Raw genomic sequence first — 17,396 nt, 5'->3', positions numbered from 1 at the left:
TTGCTTTTTTATGTGTAATTTAAAATGTTAATGTTAATTTAAAGAGCACAAAAACAATTGCAATTAGTTGATGAGTATATTTAGTTTGCTGCAAAAATGAACTTTTCACGTGGGATCACCAATAAGTAGGAGATTTTTTAGGAAAATGCCGTCTCTGGTTTTGACGAAATATTTTAATAAGACAACCAGCCTATATTATTAAGCCTGATCAAATACAAACGTAGGGGGTGCATGAAATAAATTGAAAATCTAAAAAATTATTGGGCCTAAAACTATTACTTAATTTTAATCATAATAAGTAATATAGCTAAAGATTACTATTATTTTATTGATGGGCTTTAGACCCCATGATTTTTCACCCCCTACCACAAAGAATAGTGTTACTTGCCGGCGGATATAAAATATTTACAACTATGTGCGAAAACAGACACAAAGCCAAGTACATATAATAAAAGTCAGAATTACAAAAATGATTACAAACTGATAGTTGTTCTGGGCAAAAGGGCCTTGTTTCTGGCTCACAAGTGGGTCAATAGATCGCCCAGTCGGGGCAGATAAACATCTGGCTGTGGAAGCTTTTCTTTTTCCTGTAGGACAGCCGAGAGATTACTGTAACGACCAGTGCCCACCAGGAGCGACAACATCCCACAGTTTCTGGCGAAGCCGACATCTATTTTGAGGCTGAAAGAGGAGGACATCTCATTAAGGGAGCCATGAATGGATGTGTTAATCCCGCTTACCAGTCGCCAATCATAAGTGTGCGTTCCGGACGCAGTGCTTCGGATTCAATCAGCGACTCAAGGACCAAAGGATTTGGCTTCCCCATCTCGAGGGCCTCTCGCTCCGAGCAAGCCTCAATTCCGGACACAAAGGCGGCGGTGCCGGGTATACAGAAGCTGGGATACTTATGGACTGCATCGCGATTGGTCACCAGAAACGCAGAGTCCGGATTGCTGCAGAGGATGTTGCAGGCGCGGGCCATCTTGCAGTAACTAAAGTACTCATCCCAGCCAACAACAACGGCGCCCACGTCCTTAACCGCCTCCGGGTTACCAAACTCGCGAGCCGCAAAGTCCTGCCATTTATCGCCCGGAGTGAGTTCGTCCGGTTGGCCGGCTCCGTAGCTGTCGATTCCGTGTGCTTTTAATTCCCGTGCAATGGCCGCATTACCCACCACATAGACCTTGTGTCGGGCTTTGTCGAACTCGGTTCGCTGGCCAAGATAGTCCACAATGGCGGTGGTGGGCGAGATGATGTGCTGCTCACTTGGCAGCTGGAAGCCCAATCGCCGGGAGCGCTCGAAGAGCTCTTGGCGCGTCTTCAGTCCATTGTTGGTGATAAAGTAGACCCTCTTGCCCAGTCGCTGCTGCAGGGCGTTTACCACCTCCACGGCGCCCTCAATGGCCGTGTCATCTTGCCAAATGGTTCCTAAACGTAAATTGACATTTAATGGCGGCTTAAATTAAGGGGGATTTAAAGGATTTGTTTCTTTTTTGGGAAAACATATTTAAAGGAGGGTTTTTTTTAGAAAAATAACTTGAAAAAATCATCATTACACATTACCTGTGTAATAGGTTAAGTAATGACTAAATACTTAAAAAATAATAATAATAAAAAGACATTTTTGGAAATTTAGTATTTTCTTCAACAAGCTTGGACTTTTCTTCATGAAATATTATTCTCCATATTATTGTGTTATATTATTTTGAATATAATACTTTTATTGATTTGGTTGTAAAAAGCTCCAATACTATAAGAAAAGATATTCTTTATCCAAAGCCTCTTAGCCACTATCCACTGTAAGTATCCCCCACTGCAAGTGGCCTGACAACTCTGGCGAAAGCTATAAATTTGTGAGCACTCTCCATCTCTGTCATACCCCATGCCCCCATCCCGCCGCCCGTTGCTTCAACTCACCGTCGCCGTCGCAGAGAACAGTGTCGAAGCTTTGGAGCCACTCGCTCACCTGCTCCCTGGACAAATCCGACAAGGTGATAACGCCGCCTCTGGACATTTTGCAGCTGTAAACGCTCCGCTCGGGCAAATGTTTGCGACTCGACTAAAACGGCGGGCGGGCTGGCGATTTCAATTCACGATGATTGCGCTATCTCCCTCGCTCCCCAGACCACAAAAAAAAATTTAATAAATATTGGTGGGAAAGTTCAAACGTGTGCCATGGGTACATCGATTTCGACATCAATATTGTAACACTGCCACAAAATGGTGGTGCATTTATTTGAATATTGGTATGTCATACGGCATTGTAAATTGTACTATAAATTTATGATAGGTATTCTGAAGCTGTCCTGTCTATTTCCGGAAAATGTATGGGGTAAAGTAAAGCCTCCATTAAGAACAAACACTTGTCCATGCTGCATACTGTGTGTCCAGGTTGATCAATGAATGGTGCCCGATCGGCTGTTGGCGAACGAGGGCAGTAGGTCACCCAATTTCGGCAGGTACACATCAGGTATGAGTTTCTTGTCCTCCGGATTCTTGCTCTGCCTCCATTGTTCAACGTCCGACAGCTGATGGATGCCGGAGCCGACCAGCAGCGTCTGGAATCCACAATTGTAGCCCAACAGGATGTCCGTGTTGGCCCGATCTCCGATCATCAGAGTCCTTGCGGGATCAATTACATTCTGCTTGATCAAGGCATCGCAAATCGCCGGGTTTGGCTTTCCGATCACGAGTGGTTCCCTCTCCGCACATGTTTGGATGGCTCGGACAAAGCTGCCACTACCGGGCACAATCATGTTCGGCATGGGGAAACGCTCGTCCGTATTGGTGGCCACGAACAGGCAATCCGGGTCATTCAGGTAGGAAGCGGCCTTCATCATCTTGGGGAAACTGAAGTGTTCGTCGAAGCCCACTACCACGGCTCCAATGTCGTTTTCTAGTTTTAAATGCTGGCTCATGTATTCCGCTAGCGAAGCTTTCATGGGATCAGGTCCAATCTGGGTGTGCTTGATGCCCACGGCATCCAGCTCCTGGGTGATGCCCTCGCTTCCGATCACAAACACGCGCTTGTTGAACTTTCGGCGCTTCAAGTAGGACGCCGTGGCATGGGCCGTCGATATGATTCCATTTTCCGTAATATTGAATCCCAACTCGACGCCCTTCTTCAAGAGTTCGGATCTGGTCTTTGTCGAATTGTTGGTACAGAAATAAATATTCTTTCCCGTAGCCTTGAAGGTGTTCATCACATCCACGGAGCCATCAATGGCTTTTCCATAGACCCACAGGACACCTAGGGAAACACAGAATATATGTATCATTAATTGATTATCTATTATGAAAAGGGCATTCAAAAGTCGACAACAAACTTATCACGCACTTCACTCTTTGACATTGAATTACGCTGCGAAGCAACAACAAAGAAATGTATTCGCCAGATGACGTATTTCGGCAGATGCTACACATGGTTATAGATATACATAGGTACACATATCTTTATGTAACCCCACTTCCAGGGCAAATGTCCTTACTCCACCCACTCACCATCGCAATCCGTGATAACAGAATCGAAGCTGGCCAGCCACTCGGTCACCTTGGCGGAGGATAATTCCAGGAGATTGGTGCACGTCTGCTTGTACATATTTAGGGCTGTGTGTCGGGAGCAGGTACCGAAAGTAAATCTCATGTAAAGCTACGATATGACTATTTTCTACACATCACTTTTAATTTATTAATTGGCGAATCTATTAGGTACTTCCCTGAGAACTATAACAGCTGATGGTAATGTAAGCGCACTGTTAGCCATCTGTCAAAAATTAGTTAGTCTGTTAACTACTTGACTGTTAAGTGACACTCTGTTATACCTTTCTGTTGGATAACAGGTGTTTGGCGCTAACTTCAAATCTGCCAAAATCGAGGAAAATAACAAAGAACTTTAAAAAGTCACTTTAACGAAATAATTATGAATGATTCACACATTAATCAGTTTTATACTTTTTTATTGTTGTATTAGGCGCCTATTCACTAAAATTAATTTATTACTTATAGTACAGGCATTTTTTTTGTTGAATCTCAGCTTTCCTTTTTGTTTTAAAACTTTGCTGGAAGAACAAACAATTGCAGAAATAATTGGAAATACTGACCCCAAAATAATTAAAAGTCGATAAGAAAAAAATTGACTGCAAATTAGGGCTTTTGGATGGTGGGGTGCGGTTTAGGTTTGGAATTAAGAGCGAAAATGTATGTTTTGCGTGCTGTTTGTACCATAACTTGCATTAAATAAATCTCATTAAGCTATCGCGAAGGTAAAAAAACGAAAAAGTTGGCTAATTACAAAAATAAACTATGTTACAAATTACAATAATCATAAATTAATAACTAGACACGAAGAATTATCGAGAAAATTGCATTTAGAGGACTGAACTGCACAGGTCCTTTTGCTTCTTTTATATTTTCTGTGTTGACCCTTTGGGGGGCTTCTCCTATTGATGAGAGGTAATAAGCCAAGCCTATTTAGCTAAAGGATCCTGCCTAGAACTGCGACATAAGCAAGCTGCCTCCGCCACTCCCGCTTCCCACGCCTCCGCCACCACCCACACCTCCACCGCCACCACCAGGCCCACCCGGTCCACCGCTCGTTCCCAAAACAGAGCCTAGCAGACCCCCACTAGACATCTGCTGTTGCTGCATTGGAATCTGCTGCTGCTGTTGCTGCATTTGCATAGACGTGGAGAAGCTATTCATGCCACCAACCACTCCAGGACCCATGCTGGCACTCAAACTGGACAGCCCAGGACCGGGACCACCGCCTAATGATCCGAGACTGGTGGCGCCCATGACGCCCGCTCCGCCGCCCAAGCCTGTACCGCCGCCAGGCAGCAGACCTACCCCTGGCTCAGGACTTTGGTTCTTCTTTTTCCGCTTCTTTTCCTTTTTACGCTTCTTGCGCTCCTTATCATCCTCGTGGCGTTTTTGCTTCTTGTGCTTCTTCTCATAAGTCTCAAGGCCTGCCGAATCTGTAAGAGGTTGGAGGGAGGAAACTTTCTCGTAAGTTGAAGCGGGCAGAAAATTGAGTAGCCAACTCACCAAGTAACGTAGATTCCTGTCCCGTGGTTACACCGTCTTTGTGTTTGTGCTTTTTGTGTTTATTTTTGTGTTTTCTCGCAGGTGTGACATATGTGGTACGATACTGTTCGGGCAGCTGCAATGAGATTTGAGCGATAAAATATGCATAGTATGTGTTTTTAGTATATACGCGTGAGTCTTCGCCGATGCATAATTACAATGGGTCTGAATAATCAAAGCTAATATTCTCTGTGCAACTCTTAAATGCAAATAAAATGTTTAATATTCATCAACATACATATATATATATATTTTTTATGGAAGAATAAAAAGGGGGGATGATTACAAGCAAATAATACAAATGTTTTGCCAAAATTCATTATGTTCTGTGAACCATATCCATTTACATGTGCAATTTTAGAAACATTCGTAAAGCAACACAAAGAAAGAAATGAGTGGGCAATAAAGTGAAACCGTGTACAATATTTCGAACCCCATTCCATAACATGTTAACAAATCAGGTGAAAGTATGCCCTAAAGAGAGAGTACATATATAAACCACCCACCGGTCCGGGATGCAGGCGGAAGCCGGCCAACTGCACAGGGGTAAGGGGTAGTAACTCCTTCCCGCCAATCGGTGGCTTTTCGATCACGCTTCGCAGCGTGCTGTTCTCGACAGGATGCGTGATGAGGTCATTGATTCCGGGTATGTTCTGCAGAAACGAGGCCAGCGACTCCTTGAACTTCTTTTCCTTGAACTTGCTCAGAGTGTGGTGCAGTCCGTACTCGGTCATGAGATCCTTGTCGCCGGTTAGCTCTGCCTTTGCGGGTGGCTCTTTCATAGAATAGAACGGCCCCGTGTGGATAATCGTTGGGGTTTTGCCCAGCGATATCGTCGTCTTGAGCGTTCCTGAGGAATCCTGGCGAGCGACCACTGGGGAGCGGCCGCCGCCATGGGGCGATGACTTTGGCGAGTCCATCATAAGGTTGCTCATCATCTTGGCACGAAGGCAACAAAACCAACAAAAACAACAACTGCAACAGCAGCAACAACCACAAGGCCAGAAGAAGGTCTCGCCTTGCGACTCGCTAGAGGGCTGCGCCGCCCTAGCTCACACACTGCAATATGCGCTGCGGCTACACTACACTCGGCCGGATACTGTTCTTAGCCAATTTCAAAATTTTTCTCGGTTTTTGTGGCGTTTTCTAACAGATTTGGGGAGCAAGTCTCGCCATCTTGTTGTGTCCGCGAACCAATGTGACCGCATTGCGAAGGCTAGCGAAAAACTGAGGCTGGGCGCCAAACGCGACGCGGACGCGCTGCAAAAATACCAAAAATGTCCTGGAAAATACCACCGGCGGTGAAAACCGCACAAGGTTGCACTGTACAGTTTCGATTATTAGCTGCATTATAATATTTATGTTTTATTATTGAAATATATATTTTGTCTAATTTACCGCCACATTATAGAGCAAATTTTCAAAATTGTTTTTTTCAAATAGATAAACATCTAAAAGAATTTTCTATGATACTGGATATACGATTTATGTAAAATTACTAAGATATGCTATATTTGAAAATTCAAGCTTTTTTGATAGATTCTAAAAATTGTTTCATTTTTGTATTCCAGGACTTTTTGTAAAAATTATAAATGCATAAAAAAGCCAACGGAAAAACCCCAATACTATCGATTCGCTGGGAGCCAATCATATGCCCGTTATCGCTGCGATTCGCCAGCCCTGCGACCGTTCCGAGCTCCACAACACGAAAAACAGTCAGAAATACACATCAAATTGGTGTTGTGTTTTCAGTTAAATACGAGTAACCTCCTAGCGCGCCGTACTCCGCCACACCAGCCATGCAGTCCACACTTCGACAAGTTGTTTCGTCCGTCGCCAAGGTAGGAAACCGAATCAGCCCATTACCGATTCACCTCCCAAGTTATGCAATCTAACCTCACTGGGGGTCGCCAAATGGATACGAAAAGCCACAAACCGGACGGTAAAAGTGCATCCGATCCGTCCCGTAAGCTCATATGACTCGTGGGTGAATCGCTGGCGTCCGGAGATTTGTTTGGCCATCCGTCAAGGTCGCTAATTGGTACAATTATCAGCTGATACGCGGCCAGAGATTGTGCGAGTTGCGTGCGATTGGCGTGATAAACGCCGTTTGATGACCCACCATCACTCTTATCAACGAAATCCCAGACACTCTATTAACTCACCGTATTTTCAGACACCTCTGCGCTCCAATGCCGCCATTCTTGGTGCCCTGAATGCCCGCTACTACTCCGCCACACACGAGGCTGATATTGTGGTAATTGGCTCCGGACCTGGTGGCTATGTGGCCGCCATCAAGGCCGCCCAGATGGGCATGAAAACTGTCAGTGTGGAAAAGGAGGCTACCCTGGGTGGCACCTGCCTCAACGTTGGCTGCATTCCCTCCAAGGCACTGTTGAACAACTCACACTACTACCACATGGCCCACTCCGGGGATTTGGCTAGTCGTGGCATCAACTGCGGCGAGGTCTCGCTCGATCTGGAGAAGCTCATGGGTCAGAAGACGAATGCTGTAAAGGCCCTCACCGGAGGCATTGCCATGCTCTTCAAGAAGAACAAGGTTACTCAACTGACGGGCTTCGGCAGCATCGTTAATCCCAACGAGGTCCAGGTGAAGAAATCCGACGGCACCACGGAGACTGTTAAAACCAAGAACATCCTGATCGCCACCGGTTCTGAGGTTACACCCTTCCCTGGAATTGATGTGAGTGGCAAAAGAATTCTGCCCTTCGTAGTCTTTTAACTTCTTGGGTATCTTGTTCAGATCGATGAGGAGGTGATTGTCAGCAGCACTGGTGCTTTGAAGCTGGCCAAGGTTCCTAAGCACTTGGTTGTGATCGGTGCCGGTGTTATTGGACTCGAGCTGGGATCGGTGTGGTCGCGTTTGGGCGCCGAGGTGACTGCAGTGGAATTCATGGACACCATTGGTGGTGTTGGCATCGACAATGAGGTCTCCAAGACTTTCCAGAAGATTCTCACCAAGCAGGGTCTCAAGTTTAAGCTGGGAACCAAGGTGACGGCAGCTTCTCGCAGCGGCGATAATGTCACCGTGGCCGTCGAGAACGCCAAGTCCGGTGAGAAGGAGGAGCTGCAGTGCGACGCCCTTCTGGTCAGTGTGGGTCGTCGCCCATACACCGAAGGTCTGGGCCTGGATGCCGTTGGTATTGTTAAGGACGACCGCGGCAGGATTCCCGTCAACGCCACCTTCCAAACGGTGGTGCCCAACATCTATGCCATTGGCGACTGTATTCACGGACCCATGTTGGCGCACAAGGCCGAGGACGAGGGCCTCATTACCATTGAGGGCATCAACGGCGGCCATGTCCATATCGACTACAACTGCGTGCCCAGCGTTGTTTATACGCATCCCGAAGTCGCGTGGGTGGGCAAGTCCGAGGAGCAGCTGAAGCAGGAGGGTGTCGCCTACAAGGTTGGCAAGTTCCCCTTCCTGGCCAACTCCCGTGCTAAGACCAACAACGAGACCGATGGTTTCGTGAAGGTTCTGGCCGACTCAGCCACCGACAAGGTTCTGGGCACCCACATCATTGGACCCGCTGCCGGAGAGCTGATCAACGAGGCCGTGCTGGCTATGGAGTACGGAGCTGCTGCTGAGGATATTGCCCGCGTCTGCCATGCTCATCCGGTAAGAAAAGAGAACTTATAATTTAAAAAAAAATGGTTTTCAAAAATTCTCATATTTTTTAGACCTGCGCTGAAGCTTTGCGTGAAGCCAACGTTGCGGCTGCGTTTGGAAAGCCCATCAACTTCTAAACAATTCTCCACCACCCCTGCCAGCTTTGGAGGTATCTGCACCGCGTTTAGAAATCATTTTTTAAATTCTGCAAAACCCCCAATTTCGAAAATTAATCTGACAGCCGAAGCCGAAAGTCTCCGCATATTTGTAGCTCTTAATGTTGGAAACAGTAAAGTGGAAACTATATTTAATGGAAACGAGCGCCAGGCGTTATTTGAAATGTAATATGTGTATTAAGATAGAATAAAATATACAGTTTGAAACTCAAGTTCTGAGAATGACTTTATACCCTTGAAGAATATTGGTATTTTAAATTTGGCGCCGGAAATGTATCGACCAGGGCGGTCATGGATCTATCGGTTATCGTTAGCGGCTTTTCAAAATTCAAGTGGCAACTCCAGTCGCAGCAGGTCACTGTCAAAATTTCTGTTGGTTTAAGGAAACTAAATATTTTTTGGGGTCTAGTCTCACATTTACAATAAAATACGGTATTAAATCCAACAATTTTTGCCTTAACCTAAGGGGCCCAAAATTTGTAACTATTTGCAATGTTTCGCGTTGGCAAGTTGCGGCGCTACATGGCTGCGGTAGCCAAAGGGGATTCTTGGCTATCCTCATCGAGGAATCGCCTTTCGGTGTCGGGCTCCCAGGTTCAGCGGCGCTGCTTACACTCGAGGAACTACTTGCAGGGAGTATCCAACCGCGTTGCAGGCACGCCCTCGGCCACGGCTCAGTTGGCCAGCATCGGCGGTAGTAAGCAGCAGAAGCCGTCCCATCCAAAATCTCCCGACGGTTTCTCCGAAGGAGTGAGTGCTTAACCTATTAACCCCTCCAAGCTTTATATAACACCTTTGCTTTCTTTGACCAGAAGAACCGTTGGCCGCGCAAGGTTTTCAGCGGAGTCCAGCCCACTGGATCGCTCCACCTGGGAAACTATCTAGGAGCGGTACGGAAATGGGTGGAATTGCAAAATGATCGTGATGATGTTACTATTTGTATTGTGGACTTGCACTCTATCACACTTCCGCATAATCCTCCGGTTCTGCGCGAAAATATCTTTACCATGGCCGCCACCCTACTGTCCTGTGGCATTGATCCTGCCAAGAGCACTCTTTTTGTCCAGTCCAGTGTGCCCGAGCATGCAGAGTTTAACTGGATCCTCAGTTCACTGACCACCATGCCGCGTCTGGCGCAGCTGCCGCAGTTTCGCGAAAAATCGCGCCTAGTTAAGGATGTGCCTTTAGGATTGTACGTGTATCCGGTGCTCCAGGCTGCCGACATTATGCTTTACAAGTAGGTTGCTATCGCGCTTAGACTATTTTGCTATCATACATATTTCCATAACCATCTGTATTTGCGGCACATGTCTTTTTTTCCATTACATAATCACTTTTTTTACACTTCATATTTTATTTCCACAGAGCCACCCATGTTCCCGTTGGCGCCGATCAGTTGCAACACATCCAGTTGGCCCAGCACCTCGCCAGGTCCTACAATACTCGCTACGGTGAAACATTTCCCGTGTGTCAAGCTCTCATAGAGGATAGCAATGCATCGCGCGTGCTATCGCTTCGTGATCCCTCCAAGAAGATGTCCAAGTCAGAGGGCAACCCCAAGGCCACCATTAACCTATGCGATTCGCCCGAAGTGATCATGCAAAAGATTAAAAAGGCTGTCACCGATTTCACCTCGGACATTACCTTCAATCCAACCAAGCGACCCGGAGTCAGCAATTTGGTGAACATCCACGCTCTGGTAACGGATCAGCCAATCAAATCGGTGGTGGATGAGGCGACAACCCTCGACACAGCCAAATACAAGGAGCGGGTGGCAGAGGCGGTTATTGAGCACCTGCGTCCTATCCGGGAGCAGATTCGTCATCACATGGGCAAGCGCAGCGAGCTTACATATCTGTTGGAGGTGGGTGCGGAGAAGGCACGCCAGCAGGCGCAAAGCACGCTGAACGATGTGAAGCAGCGCCTAGGCCTTGGAACAGCCAACAACATTCCAGCGGCAGTGAACGTGGCACCATTGCTGCCGCCGGAAGTGGCAAAAACATCGCCCAGCCGGCTGGTGGCCCAGGAGAATGAGGGAGGCGTCCACGAGCGTCACGAACGAATGTATGGGTTTGGAGATGTTCCGAGCGGTGGACCCGGCCAGTCGGCCACCGGAGAACTGACCGAATTGGGCAGTGCAATGTCCAACCGCACGGTTCTCCGACGCATTCCTGTGGTGCCGACCCAGACTATGCGGGTTGAGAAGGAGCGGGGAAGCTCAAAGCCGCGTCACGTCTTCAAAATGGACAGGTGCAATGCACCCAGCATTGGATTCAAGGCGCCACCTACATTCCCCACCACAATGGTCACTGGTGGGCTAGCTAAGAACAGGCGGCCACCTGCCAGAACTGGAATGGGTTACACCCACACTAGCCAGAATGTGAATCCCAGCGCTGTCTCCACCGTGGCAAGGGAGGTGAACGCTTCGAAGCAACAGGAGTATACCTATAACATGACCAACGGTGGCTACTATAAAACCACTCTCAATGCAAGCGCAAATAGGACGAGCGATAGGGGCATCTCCAAAGACAGGAGCAGTCCCATCGACCGAAGCAGTCCTATTATAAGAATCGAGGAGAGCTCTATCAATTCGATCAGAGAAGCCGAGGCTAGTGCAGAGGACGAGGAGTCGCGAGCTGTGGAGGAGCATCATCATGATGAGCATGCCGAGCATGAAGAGGAAAAGGAAAGGGACTCTGAAGTGGGAGATAAGAGCACCGAGGCTACCAAAGTGGAAATTTAGGACGGGGAAGCATTGCAATTGTTATTAGTGTAGTTAGGTTTAATCGCATATTTTTTGAAAAATCCGTCGTTCACCGTAACTTGGAAGAATGCTTGGAACCCGGCCCAATTGCATTTCCATGGAAAGAGAATCTTTAACCAACAACGAGAAATACAAATTTCTTTATGGGCAAATGTAAAACGGCTAACCCAAATTAATAAATAAAAAAATTGTTGAATTTGTTTATTAATACCAGATAAGATATTCGTGTTTATTGCTTTCAGCTAACTTATTGTACTTTTTGTATAGTTTTTGGTTTCCTATTTTACGGTATGAAGCTTAGTGCATGTTTAAATTACAAAGGTGAGCATATGGGTAATGAGAATTGTATATTAATTAGCTTATTTTTCTTGTATATATGTATAATGCATATAAATATCAAGCATATTTAGGATGAACTATGCATCAATATCAGGGGCACCTCGTTACCGTACTTGGAACTGTCTTGGCCGCTCAACAGGGCAGTGTTGCTGCAGTCCCGCATCATGGCAATGGAATTGTTCCTCTGCTCCCGTTGTCTCAATCGACTGTGACGGATGCCGTAGGACAGGAAGATGGTCAGACCAATGGCGAGCCATATACTAAAGCGCACCCAGGTGAGAATGTCGAGCTTGATCATCAGGTAGATGTTGATCAGAATGGAAATGCCCGGCAGCCAGGGAACCAATGGCACCTTGAAGGACAGCTTTACTCCGGACGTGGGCTGACGCGAGATGATCAGAAGGAGCACAATCAAGGGTATTGTACCCAGTCCCAACTTGAGAACGTCAAAGGAGGTAACACCTGCTATATCCTCCTCGAACTTGGTCAGTATCTGGGAGAAGACCATGCACCAAAGAGCTAAAAAGAAAGGATATCTAAGTATATAGTGTCTTAGTTTTGAGAAACTTTTACTTACAGAACAAAGTAACACTAACGGTGACGATCCTCGAGGTCTGCTTGGTGGGCACTGCCTGTCCATTCAGATTGAACACCCTCCTCCACAGGGCACAGGGCTGATCCTGATCCAGATTCGATACCCGGCCATTGCTCGCAATGCGGCTCTCCCTCCGATCGTCCACCTCATAGCGCAGCATCAGCACACAACTGGCGACCATGGAGTAGGCTAGCAGTGTTCCAATCGACATCATGTTCACCAGCTGGCTCAGATTAAAGATGGCAGCCAGTATGCCCGTAAGGAGACCCGTCAACATGGTGCCCTTGAACGGGGTCTTGTACTTTTCGCTGATGTCTCCCAGGAACCGGAACAGCAGTCCGTCGTTGGACATGGCAAAGACGATCCTCGGCAGCGGGAACATGGCACCCATCATGCTGGAGCAAAGGCCAAACATGGCGCCAATGCTCACCACATATTCCGCCACATGCCAGCCATTGATTCTGAAGACATGGGGTAGAGGAGCCTTCTCGTCCTGCTCAAAATAGGGCAACATCATGGTCAGAACCGAGGAAACACCGAAGTAGGCCAGAAAGATCATAGCCAGGGAGACGATCACAGCAAACGGAATGGATTTCTTGGGGTTCTTGGCCTCCTCTCCGGCAGTGGCGATGCAATCGAAGCCAATAAAGCCATAAAAGCAGACGGCTGCTCCTTTAATAATGCCCGACACGCCGTAGGGCATAAAGCCACCGTTACCATAGCCCTCGGGCACTTCTGACTTGGGTATGGACCAGTTACTGCTGGAAACTGTTAAGAAATATTAATATTTTTTCCTCGAAGCTTATAATAGAAGCTTACCCTTGAAGAGGCCAGCAATGATGACAAACAAAACCACTCCAAGATTCAGCATGGTGAAGACATTGTTCACCCTCGTCGACTCCTTGGCTCCCACGGCAATGGCCAGGGAGAAGAGAATGGTCACCACAAAGGCAAATAGGTCCGGATAGGCGCTCATGCCCTCGATGTTGATGGGCATGTGGGTGCCCAGAAAGGTGCTCATCGGATTGCCGCATAGCTGATCGAGATATGTGCTTAAACCCTTGACGACACTGGCGGAACCTAAAACCAATCAAAATATATAGAAATATGCGATTTTTTGGCAATTAAATCAAATCAATCAGACGGCGGCGAAGTCGTTAATTGATTCGTTTCTAAACTTACCAATGGCGTACTCGAGTATGAGATTCCAGCCGATGAGGAAAGCGATGAACTCGCCAATGGTGACATAGCTGTAGATATATGCCGATCCCGCCTTGGGAACTCGGGCTCCAAACTCCGCATAACAGAGTCCGGCAAATATGGAGGCGATGGCGGCGATTAGGAAACTAATGACCACCGCAGGACCGGCATACTGTTTGGAAACCTCACCAGCCAGGACATAGACACCCACTCCCAGCGTGGATCCAATACCAAGAGCTGTCAGATCAAAGGCTGATAGTACCTTGGCCAGTTTGGATTCATTGGAGTCCTCCAAAGGCTTCTTGCGTGTGAGAACGCGAAAAACATTCGTCACGCTCCAGTTGGGCATTCTGAAACGAGTCCATGGGATATATTTATAAATAGGGCGAGCTTGTATGGTAACTAGGGCTTCTTGCTTAGCCGTGCACTATATAATAACTCGATGTTTACAGAATCGACATATTAACACGTTCGCAATTTGTGGAAAGTGCCTGGTGTGGTAGGTGGGCCAGAAATTGTGCGGAGTTTGGTTTATGGATCTGGGGGCCATAAGAAAATTAGTGGGCGTCTGTTAATGTGCGAATATAGACAACGGCTTTACGATTGGCAAAAGTTGATCTAAATTGGAGTCTTGTGATCATCGGGAAAGATCTCCTATGACATGGATATTAAAGTATATTAAAGGGCCCTGTTTAATTCGATTTTTGAGAGTATCCTTCAGATTACATGTCCTGGAATCCTTATGTGAAAAATCCTCATAATTACCTGTATCCTTTTTTTTTAATAAACCGCTTCTGTATTAAGTTTAATTTATTATTTTTAAAACCTCTTGGCTCAGCAATCACACTAAGTACTATTTATTGATTTTGTTTTGTAGTTTCAATTATCACTGGCTTAGAACCATCTTTATATTAGAGGCTATCACAGAGTCGGGTGGCAAGAATGCGAATAGCTGATGTATAGTATCTGTATCTGGTTGCCGCTTAATTGAGTTTGGGAACCGGAGAATTCACAATTTGAAACTTGATCGGTTTGCGTGTAGCCCCAGAAAGCGTTCCACTTACTTCTGAGGGTACGCCGTGAACGCGAACGGCGTTAAATAGCGAATCGGTTCTACGGCTCCGGGGGATCGTGGTGAGTTGGCAACGGAATCGAAAATCGGACAGTAGCATTCCCCCAGTTAGCCCCCATACGAGTCCTCAGGTCGGAATCGAACCGAATGAGGTGGAATCACGCCTCTGACGCTGATAACGCTAATTGGTTGCCTCCCTCGACCCTCGCTTTGTGGGAATTCTCTGGATTGCCGGGTGACTGGTCAGGTCGATGGGCCAAGCGGTCCGCAAACCCTAATGAATTGTCGTGTTCGATTAGCAGTTAAAATAGTTGAAATGTTTTATTTTTTCTTTCTGTTTTGAAATAAATAAAATACTGGTGGGTGAACAGATGGATCCTAACGAATAACTAAGAAACTTGAAGCTTATTTTATAAAACTTGAAATATTTCAAGAAAGAAAATATATTTTATATATAAGTGATTCACCTAAAAACAATTTTAATATTTCAGAATCTAGACCCATATATGTATTTCATGAAATTAAATCACAGTTTTTCATATCTTGAAGAAAAAAACATTTTACTGATAAGAAAACTTAAAGCAAAAGAATGTAGCTCGTTTACATAAGAAATAAATGGAAAAAATATTACCCAAAATTAGGCTTAAGGAATCTTGTTTAGTTCCTAAAACTTTAAATCCCCTGGGAATGGTTTTCGCGGGAAATTAAAGTTCAAGCCGAACAGCTGCCTATTTGATGGCCTCCTGCAGGGAATATTTTCAGTTGGTCTAATACTAACCCCCTCGATGATCAATATTACATATATATTTGTTTTGATATAGCACTACTAATTTGGCTTTTGTTTGAGCTTTTCATTGACAGGGCCGCGTGGAGTTTCTGGCCATTGTTTATAGTCAATATACAGCTGATATGGCAGATATAGGCGTCGTGTGGCCCATGGGTGGGTGCTAAATCTTGGCTAAAAATAGTACTCGTGTTTGATTGCATTTGGACGCTAATTTTAGCCACTTGTTGCATGCGTGTTGCCTTCGTCAGCTACTCACCCATAGTACTCGGCGAACTCCTCCATCGCTGTTTAGATTCAGTCTCCGTATCCAAATCGATTTAATTGAATTCAATTAATACTGTTGCGATCTCATCGGTTTGCGGCCGCTGTCCGCTCTTCACATAACCGTACTGCCACAAACCATGTGTTTTGGTCATAAAATCACTTTTTTTCCGTCCACGCAGCACATGCAGCTGGCACTCTCGAATTCTCAGCAATTGCCTCTCTCAGTGCTTAACCCTCTGAGTTCTAGGCTAAAAATATAGACTCTCAGATATTTCTTTATAAAAATATTTAGTTCTTTATAAAAAAAAAATATCATAAATTTATTAAGGCAAAGAAACGAATAGAAACATTTTTTTAAGGTATTCATAAATATCAAAATACATCTTATGTCTTTAACATATCAATAGTTTTCTCACATTAAATGTTATATATTTTAATATTTTTTAAAGAGTTAGATAATTTAATTTAATAAAGTTAAAGATAAAAACATAAAGTAAAAGTTAAATTGTTATTTTCTTAACCTAAAATCTTACTCCAGTTTCCACTAGAGGGTTAAGCAAATGCTTGAAATGGGGAGAGCCAGTGGGTTGCCGTCTTCTTGAGGTATCTATGAGATTGTTATGCTACCTGGCCATTTGGCTTACCTGGAAACCCTGATTTTGCCGGTAAAAGATATATCCAGCTCGGCTCTCTCTCTCTCTATATATTTTCTTTGGCTCTCTGGGCCTTTTGTTGGGCTTATTCCAGAGGCACTTTTATTTCATCAGCCCCTTAGTTTGTTCCACCCTTAGCAGTATTTCCAGGAAGCTAGGGGCTATGTTTTATTGTTTTATAGGGGCTCAAGAAATAATATCCTTCATGCGAAAAATATTGATTAAATTAAAATTAAAGATAATTATTATTTCCTTTAAAATATTTATAAAATTAAATTCCTAATAGATAGATGATACATTTATTTACCATCAACGTCACATTTTCGCTTGCTAATCAATCAGAGAAACGATTCAATGGATTCATATGAATCATGTGGCACATTTCTGGTTTTTGGAATTTGATATTTAATATTTTTGGGGCCGTGGGTTCAAATGGAAACTGATAATATAATACAATTTGTAGTTTTTTAATAAATTTCACATAGTTTTTTGGGGTCATAGTACGTTATTTACAAAAAAATGGTCAAGTACAATAGTTTAATTTGCTAACTTTATTTATGAAATTTATCTCAATTAGAATAAAATATTAATAATCTTATAGGTAATACATTGAATCTATTATTAATATGTTAAACTTTAAATGGTTTTAACTTAACCACCCTTAACTTGATTTTATAATTTACTTTAGACAGTTTTTGTAGCATATTAATCATATAACTTCGAACTCCAAAAAGTATGCTATAGATTGATGCATTTCGCCCAGATTCTGCTCTCCCACCCACACCAAAACGAGTTAGAATTGTAAGTTAATCAACCGGTTGTCGGTCAAT

At 45.0% G+C, this 17,396-nt stretch overlaps 6 protein-coding genes across 7 annotated transcripts; 2 read left to right on the top strand and 4 right to left on the bottom strand.

The window, feature by feature from the left end:
* Nucleotides 1–155: 155 nt before the first annotated feature.
* LOC108120827 (glycerol-3-phosphate phosphatase) lies at nt 156–2,114 on the bottom strand. Its single transcript, XM_017234657.3, has 3 exons — nt 1,918–2,114; nt 741–1,428; nt 156–681 (listed from the first exon to the last, which is right to left on the bottom strand). The coding sequence occupies exons 1-3, from the start codon at nt 2,012–2,014 to the stop codon at nt 519–521; spliced, it is 948 nt and encodes a 315-aa protein (XP_017090146.2). The 5' UTR covers nt 2,015–2,114; the 3' UTR covers nt 156–518.
* An 86-nt stretch (nt 2,115–2,200) lies between these two features.
* On the bottom strand, nt 2,201–3,752 carry LOC108120826 (glycerol-3-phosphate phosphatase). The gene is made up of 2 exons (XM_017234656.3): nt 3,502–3,752; nt 2,201–3,250 (listed from the first exon to the last, which is right to left on the bottom strand). Exons 1-2 carry the CDS (start codon nt 3,641–3,643, stop codon nt 2,397–2,399), a joined length of 996 nt encoding a protein of 331 aa, XP_017090145.1. The 5' UTR covers nt 3,644–3,752; the 3' UTR covers nt 2,201–2,396.
* A 187-nt stretch (nt 3,753–3,939) lies between these two features.
* Nucleotides 3,940–6,461, bottom strand: MED19 (mediator complex subunit 19). Its single transcript, XM_017234386.3, has 3 exons — nt 5,589–6,461; nt 5,044–5,158; nt 3,940–4,973 (listed from the first exon to the last, which is right to left on the bottom strand). Exons 1-3 carry the CDS (start codon nt 6,018–6,020, stop codon nt 4,489–4,491), a joined length of 1,032 nt encoding a protein of 343 aa, XP_017089875.2. The 5' UTR covers nt 6,021–6,461; the 3' UTR covers nt 3,940–4,488.
* A 188-nt stretch (nt 6,462–6,649) lies between these two features.
* Nucleotides 6,650–9,104, top strand: LOC108120854 (dihydrolipoyl dehydrogenase, mitochondrial). The gene is made up of 4 exons (XM_017234694.3): nt 6,650–6,923; nt 7,259–7,786; nt 7,847–8,725; nt 8,788–9,104. The coding sequence occupies exons 1-4, from the start codon at nt 6,882–6,884 to the stop codon at nt 8,851–8,853; spliced, it is 1,515 nt and encodes a 504-aa protein (XP_017090183.3). The 5' UTR covers nt 6,650–6,881; the 3' UTR covers nt 8,854–9,104.
* A 136-nt stretch (nt 9,105–9,240) lies between these two features.
* Nucleotides 9,241–11,874, top strand: TrpRS-m (Tryptophanyl-tRNA synthetase, mitochondrial). 2 transcript variants are annotated; one of them, XM_017234622.3, is made up of 3 exons: nt 9,241–9,642; nt 9,708–10,129; nt 10,258–11,874. In XM_017234622.3, exons 1-3 carry the CDS (start codon nt 9,385–9,387, stop codon nt 11,633–11,635), a joined length of 2,058 nt encoding a protein of 685 aa, XP_017090111.2. In that variant the 5' UTR covers nt 9,241–9,384; the 3' UTR covers nt 11,636–11,874. The 2 variants fall into 2 exon arrangements, with proteins under 2 accessions (XP_017090111.2, XP_017090110.2); XM_017234621.3 differs by having other exon boundaries at nt 9,242–9,642; nt 9,705–10,129.
* On the bottom strand, nt 11,844–16,085 carry LOC108120808 (cationic amino acid transporter 2). The gene is made up of 5 exons (XM_017234623.3): nt 15,906–16,085; nt 13,773–14,140; nt 13,410–13,670; nt 12,573–13,358; nt 11,844–12,514 (listed from the first exon to the last, which is right to left on the bottom strand). Exons 1-5 carry the CDS (start codon nt 15,929–15,931, stop codon nt 12,063–12,065), a joined length of 1,893 nt encoding a protein of 630 aa, XP_017090112.1. The 5' UTR covers nt 15,932–16,085; the 3' UTR covers nt 11,844–12,062.
* Between the last annotated feature and the right edge of the window lie 1,311 nt (nt 16,086–17,396).

The sequence above is a fragment of the Drosophila bipectinata genome, chromosome 3L, assembly GCF_030179905.1.
Source record: "Drosophila bipectinata strain 14024-0381.07 chromosome 3L, DbipHiC1v2, whole genome shotgun sequence".
Lineage (NCBI taxonomy): Eukaryota > Metazoa > Arthropoda > Insecta > Diptera > Drosophilidae > Drosophila > Drosophila bipectinata.
This window is presented reverse-complemented; position numbering and strand designations above follow the sequence as displayed.